This window comes from Gavialis gangeticus, unplaced genomic scaffold (assembly GCF_001723915.1).
Source record: "Gavialis gangeticus isolate Ggan-Ray unplaced genomic scaffold, GavGan_comp1, whole genome shotgun sequence".
Lineage (NCBI taxonomy): Eukaryota > Metazoa > Chordata > Crocodylia > Gavialidae > Gavialis > Gavialis gangeticus.
Genome location: NW_017729025.1, coordinates 153,720,831 through 153,727,851, shown reverse-complemented (window position 1 = coordinate 153,727,851; position 7,021 = coordinate 153,720,831). Strand labels below are relative to the sequence as shown.

General features: G+C 46.1%; 1 protein-coding gene across 1 annotated transcript in view; it reads right to left on the bottom strand.

Annotated features, from left to right (window-relative positions):
• DEAF1 (DEAF1, transcription factor) overlaps positions 1–7,006 on the bottom strand; it is a 46,443-nt gene extending 39,437 nt beyond the window's left edge. The window contains exons 1-5 of the mRNA XM_019519798.1: positions 6,844–7,006; positions 3,413–3,510; positions 2,848–2,977; positions 1,686–1,832; positions 510–649 (exon numbers count right to left, since the gene is read on the bottom strand). Of these exons, the coding sequence (XP_019375343.1) occupies positions 510–649; positions 1,686–1,832; positions 2,848–2,977; positions 3,413–3,510; positions 6,844–6,913 (585 nt within the window). The 5' untranslated portion in view covers positions 6,914–7,006. The remainder of the gene's footprint in view (positions 1–509; positions 650–1,685; positions 1,833–2,847; positions 2,978–3,412; positions 3,511–6,843) is intronic.
• Positions 7,007–7,021: the final 15 nt, after the last annotated feature.

Below are 7,021 nucleotides of genomic sequence, written 5' to 3'. Positions count from 1 at the left end.
TCCCTTCCGACCCTAGAAACTATGAAACTATGAAACAGGAATGCAGCACTTTTTGTCAGGCTCCTTAAAAGATCCTTATCAGGCTCCTTATAAAGTCCCTTGAGCAATCTACTAAGGGATGAGGGATTGAAAACAGCTAGGAAAACAACAGTAAAGGTGCTCAGAGGTTACTGAATTAAAAGGAGACAATGCCAGTGGACAGCCCTGTTAGGCTCTCTCATTTCCCCATTTCTGTCATACAGGGTGCACCACTGGAACGTGTCTGCAGACACCTCTGAAGAGGAATGTAGCTGCAACCCTGTTGTTGTTACTGAACTACCCTATAGTGACACCCTTTCTCTCCCCTCCCTGCCCTATACATTTAGGTTAGCATACTCCTGTTCCCCACCACAACTTCAAAAGCACAAAGCAGGGCACAAAATCTTTGGCCAGCATGCTGGACAGCCCATGCTCCAACTCCCTTCTCCCCAACTCCTCTTGAGCAAAGAGAAGACCAGATTTAATCTTACGTGAATAAGGCACTGTAGTGGCCTCCCAGCATAGCGGATACTTCTTTTCCAGTCCTTGCTGCTGGCCCTTCCTGCCATGGCTTCAAATTCAGTGGGGCTGTACCAGTTTTCTCCTTGTTTAATGCATCGGCCCCGGCCTCCTGAAATAAGGCAAGACAGCATCTGATGGTAAAGGGATACATGCAGTGAAGTAGTCAATCCATAGTATGTCACGCTCTAACACACTGGTCTGGCAGCTCCCAACATATCAGGTAATTGTATCTGCTTAAGAATTTGGCTGTAATAACCAGTATGCATCACTGCCTGCTCATTTTTGTATGCTTGGCCTGCTCCAAGTTCTATTTTCACATGCACCTACCTCTAGCCTGAAGATTCCACTCACCTGTGGCACACAGAAATTACCTCATTAGCCATTATTGTTAATAGTGAAACTTTTCTTCCATTTTTTAAAGGTCCTAACGTGTAGGATGGTGAAGAACGTTCCTAGCATACACCCCACATAAACCAGAGCAGTGACAGGCCCTAGAATCTGTAGGTAGATGGCTCCAGCCAGCACAAAGCAAAACAGAAGCACTCACACAACCAAAGAATTCAGGCTTTCTACACTTCAGAAAAACTCAGCCAGACAGGCAAGGACCAAACACCCAAGGACAGCAATGCCCAAACTGGCCTGGAATCGCTCCCTTACATTTATAAGAGGCTGTTTTAAAAGCAGAGCTATCCAGCTTCTAAGAGCTGGGGTCTGAACATCCCCACCCCAGGCTGCACCAAGGCAAACCACTGTCTCCCTGGGCTACACACTGCATGGAACACCTCCACCCACTGTACAGTGTGCCCATACTGCCGCCCTCCCCCACAACACACACAATGCTACACTGCATGCCCGCATGCAGTGTAGCCCAGGCTCACCCTCAACTTCCCAGGTCACACCATACTGGGCAGGGGCAGGCACTGAAATCCAGAGGAGAGAGAGGAAACCCAGAACCCTCAGCAACTGTTGCAGCTGGAGCCATGGGGGAGTGACTGCCAGCAGAAGACTGGGAGCTACAACTTGAACTCTTGCGGGCTGCCAGTGAAGCAGCTCTAAAAGCACTGAAATTAAAACCAGTGGACACCAACTGAGGAACCGAAAGTCACTCTTCCTCTCTTTGGAAGAAGCATAGAAAGCATTTTTACCTGAGCCAAGCCTGTTTTTATATAGGATTCCACTGATGTTACGGCACCGCACGGGAAGTTCATTGTCATACACTGATGGGTCCCAGTTATACTTTGTTCCGCTTTTTTCTTGACCAGGTGTTAAAGGCGTAGGGGGAGACTGAGGACCTTTGGGTTAAGTGAAAAAATGTAAAACAAACAAAAGGCCCACTGAACACCTCTTTTCATTGTTCATATCAAAGCTGTGGAGTAACTGACCCTAACTGCTGGAGACTGAGCAAGAAAAATATAATAAGATGGACTGAATTTTAATTTAGAATACAGAATACGTTAGCAGCACCTGCCAGACCAATGACATTATTTAGGATATAAAACAGACACAAAATAAAGGTAATTGATTATTGGAAAACATTTCCTACCAATGAGTCTAAATAAATAGGGAAATAGTCTCCCTCAAAAACAATGAATTTCCTTTAACTTGGGTCATTTAAAACTGAATTCTTCATAACACTGTAGACTGCTTTAGCTCAGGGAGGCTGGATGGGTTAGGTACTTCCCATATGCTATTTTTTAATGTTGGAAATGTAGTTTTCAGTATTAAAGAGTAATTGTGCCATCTCGTGGACAGAAAGGAAACAGCAACACAACAGCCAAAGTGCAATCTTTAGAAACAGAGCAATAGAAATAAGAACTTTCTCGACTTTCAAAGATCAACAGGAGGCTTGAGTAGAAATAGGCCTATGTCCAAAATGTTGTTTCTTCTAAAAAACTTAATCCAGGTATGGAAAAAGGAGACAAAAGTTCATAATTGTTGCAACCCTTTTCCACTATCAATAAAATTAAAATGAAAAAATCCATCTTCTGAGGGGAAATATAGATTGCTACATATAGCTTCTGAGTAGCAAAGAAAAGGTAACATTTTCCTGTACAGGTATTTGCAAAAGGCTGAATCAAGGAATGAGAGAATGACATAGATTTCTGATAGAAAAACAGGGAGAAAATATTTCTTCCCCTATTCCCAGGCACTACTCAGTAAGGGAAACAGAAACAGGTTTTCAAGAGATAACAAAAATTCTTATAACATGACTTCAAAGAGCTCTTCAATGTGCTGCACTTTCACTGACATAAAGGGAGATGCGTGTCCCCAAGGGAGTAACACTGAAAACAGAGGACTGTGTTATACCTGGCGTGAGAGGTGCTGAGGGCCCCTTTAACCCTGTGGTTTCTACAATGCTGCCATCTGTGTGGACCACTATGAGAGTGGCTTTTTCAGTATTCAAGCTGTCCCCAATTTGAAGGGCTGTTCTTCCAGACTACAGAAGAAATAAAGAGTTTTAATTGGTATAATTAAAACATAAGTTAGTTTTGGGCTCCAATGGAAGGAACCCTATGACTGTAATTACTGTGGGAATAGCTAGATGGGTTAGTGGGCCTTCAACTGACCAAATTCTGCCCTATGAAAAGTGAGTGGAAGGCCACATACTTCAGGTCCTTAATCCCCCAGGAGAGGTGGGAAAGATACAGTCAGACTGACAAACAAAAACCTGGCTTTTGCAACTCTTAATTTTACCGAGGGTAATGCACCCAAATTTCTGTTTTGGTTTTTTTTTTGTTTTGTTTTGTTTTGTTTTTTTTTTACATAAAGGCACCCTCTTATCTTACCACACAGCCAGACATAATCCAAGAGTTTCACTTATCCTAAAATATTATGAGGACTTAGTGGAGGCCTTGGCACACAATATACCTACCAGCACATGTCCAGAAATAGATGCTGCATTTGCCACAGATGTGGTGAAGACATTGTCTGCAGAGGCACCCACATTGGCAACGGTCACCGTGGTCACTTCTACAATATAAAAGAGAAGTGAACTTGAATATTCAACTATATCCAGAGGCCCTGGTTACATGCTAAATGACAAAAACCCCCACAAAATGCAATTGTGTTCCCTTTTCTTTATATTTTTTCCAGTTTCTTTTCCCTGAAAATCTGTTCTGTGTCTCAGGGCACCTGTAGAGATTCTTTGATAACAGAAACAAAAGTCACTTTGATCATTCTCTTCAGACTTGGGTTGGTTTATCAGATTTAAACAAAGCAGGGACAGTATTTTGCAGCATGTGATTAACAAATGGAAAATGAAGCTCCTATAGGACAGGTGAAAACTGTGAGCATGGTTAAACAATACAGCAACTGACAAAATGCAAGATAAAAAGGAAGACAAGATTCTTTGGGTAAATCTGGTATCTTTTTTCAGACCAACTAAAATAGTTGGAAAAATTCTTCTTTGCAAGCTTTTGGGTACAAACACCCTTCATCAGGCTGAGGAATCATCTGCAGTCAGAAAACCTCAGAGTCCCTGCCTGCCTATGGCTACATAATAAATCACTGCTACCACCAAAACATGCTGCACTTGTTGACCAGCGAAAAAAAATCTATCCTAAAATGCATCTGTCCTAAAATCTGTCCTAAAATGCACCTAAATGACATTTTGCTTAAAGTGTGAGTTTAGATATAAAGCTAGAGGGTTTTCCAGTTTCTCTCTCTCCTTCTGATGTTTAGGTTTAATTTTAGGGAAAATTAGGTAAAAACTCATGACATCTTGTGGTTTATACCCATTTATACAAAAATGACAAGGTGTATGTGTGTGTGTGTGTGTGTGTGTGTGTGTGTGTATATACGTGTGTGTATGTGTGCGTGTATATATGTATATATATGTGTATGTATGTGTGTGTGTGTGTGTGTGTGTGTATAAAACACTTATAAAAACATGAGCATGTTTGAAGGTTCCCTCCTCTAACTGAAAGCATCTAAAATGAGTGCTGTATGTCATGTATGTATGACTTCATAAGGCCAGATTCTACAGGACCCACAAAACTAACACACTTTTTAACAGTGCATGATCCTATAAAAGGTATGGTGACCATAATTATGTTACGGAAATCCAGGATGGGGAGGGTGGGTACCAGGGGGCATGCACGCTTCCACACACATACACGTGTGTGTGCTGGGGCCGTGTGCAGCAGCACGCAGAGCTGGAGCAGCTGTTGGGAGTACAGTGCCTCTCACCAGAGCCAGGGCCAGTGTGCCAGCCAGGCTGAAGGCACTGCACAGGCTTTCTCTGACTCCTGGCTCTGGCTCTATCCTGGAAACTGCAGCAGTATCCTAGCCGTGTGCTGCCAGGCTGGTCCAGCCCGGCCCAGAGGTGCATGGCCAGGATGTCGCTGCAGGGGCCAGGAAGGAGCCTGAGCTGAGAGTCAGCACAGGGGAGACAAAGCCTGCGCAGTGCCCTGGCCCCAGCCCTGGCGCCAGTGACAAAGGCACTATGCTCCCCAGAATATCCTGACAGCTGCTCCAACCCTGCCCATACAAACCTCCAAGGTTCTTGCCAATCTGGGACTTCTGCTTAAATTTTCTCCAGCAGCCAGGACTCTGAGACAACCTGTACAATCTGGGACTGTCCTGGCAAATCCGGGACATATGGCCACCCTACCCATAAAAGTCATTCAGAGCACACACACTACTTAGGTTGAGTTCGGTTACCTTATTTCATGGCATACAAGAAATAGAAAGGATTCCATCATTCTGGGAATGGAAAAACACCAAAGCCATCCCCAGGGTAAGATATGAACATGAAGAACAAAGCCATTATTATGGGAAAAACTTTTCTATCTGAATCGCAGATATTGTCTCCAACATTCAGCATTTGAGGAAAATGTCAAAGTGAAGAGCTGAGGTAGAGAAAGGACAGTCTCTTCCACTTTATTCTATGTGGGGAAAATTAATGCTTAGTGTAACAGCGTTGCCAATACTGTCAGAAGCAACAAAGGGCTGATAGATCCTTCTTTCTAGTCCTGCAACTCAGGTGGCCTGACTTCAATTATTTTATGCCTGTCAGTCTTGCCACCTGGAAAGCAGAGATAACAACATATCCAGCAGTGGTGTGCTAAGAATTCATTAAATAATGCCAAAACAGGCCTTTATCATGTAAAGTATTATTAGAGATCAGGATATAGTCAAATATAACAGTAGTTAACATGACAGAAACAGCGATTAGACAGGAAGAGTGAGTCAAATGTATGATTACATACTGCTTTATGAAGGTTGTGTTTTCACTGCAAGAAACATTTGTTTTTACACCAGGATATGGATCTTGCTGTAAAGATTTAATGAAGTCTAGAAGCAAGAGTTTTTACCTGGACAGAACTAGTAAAAATGAAGCTGGAGAGAGGAGAGAAGGGGGGAGGCTGAGAAGAGTGCTGACTTTGTCTATGTAAGGGCGACACTACCTGTGCCTCATCTCCACTGCAATTTTTGCCCCGAGGTTGCTGTTACTTCAGTGGAGTGAAGCTAAATCTCACTGGCTTCGTCAGCTCATTGGCCCCCTGCTTGCAGGACAGCACAGTTCAGGCCGTAGAGCGCCGCCGGATATGCCCACACAGCACCATCATGCCACATGCTACGACACTTCCGCCTGCTTTGTCTCACCTGCACCAGTAACAACTGCCACTCAGATGAGGCACTTGGGGCACATAACCCAGCTCCCTAGTGTGCGCCACCTACTAGCACAGAGCGAAAAGTCAGTGCAACAGCATCCCCTCTGCTACTGTCCCACAGGCTGGGCAGATGCTGCCACAGCCTCTGCTGTAAAGCTATACAGGGTGACATCGGTCCAACCCGAGGCACACAACCACACACATAGGTGGCAAAAACAGTGGCATGAGGTGGTGGCAGGCAGTCAGGGCATGTGAACACTCCTGCCCTGGCCCCTCTTGCAGCAAGGGACACCTTCCCAGGGCACACCAGGTTTGGGTGGGGGCAGCCAGGCATGCAGCTGCCTTGCAGGCACAAGTTTTGCAGGGGCCCAGGAGGCATCCGCTCAGAGCACAGCAGAGAGCAGGGCACAAGTTCCACTTCTCCCCAGGCACTGTGGACGGGCCCAAGACATCCTACAGCTGCGCGCCCTGCAGGCTGGAGTTTCCCCACGGCTCAGTGCGCATGCGCCAGGCCAAGGGTAGCGGGGGAACCCCCAGTGGTGTTCCATTAATCAGCGCGCGTGCGCCAAGCTAAGGGATGAGGGAAGAATCCCCCAGAGGGGAGGAGCCCCACTGCTCAGCGCGCATGCGCCAAGCCCTGGGAGGGAGGGGAGAAGATGGTCTGTTGCGCATGCGCCTCCGACCTGACCTGCGAAGGCGGTGTCAGCGCTCGGCAGGGACTCGGTGCCCATCTCAATGTGTTCGGCGTCTGCCGCCATCACGGTCACAGCAGTCACCTGCTCCTCAGGCTCCACCTCCGACTCCGAGCCCGCCGCCTCGGCTCGCTGCTGCTCGGCTCCGGCCGCGGCCGCCGCCGCTGCCACCGT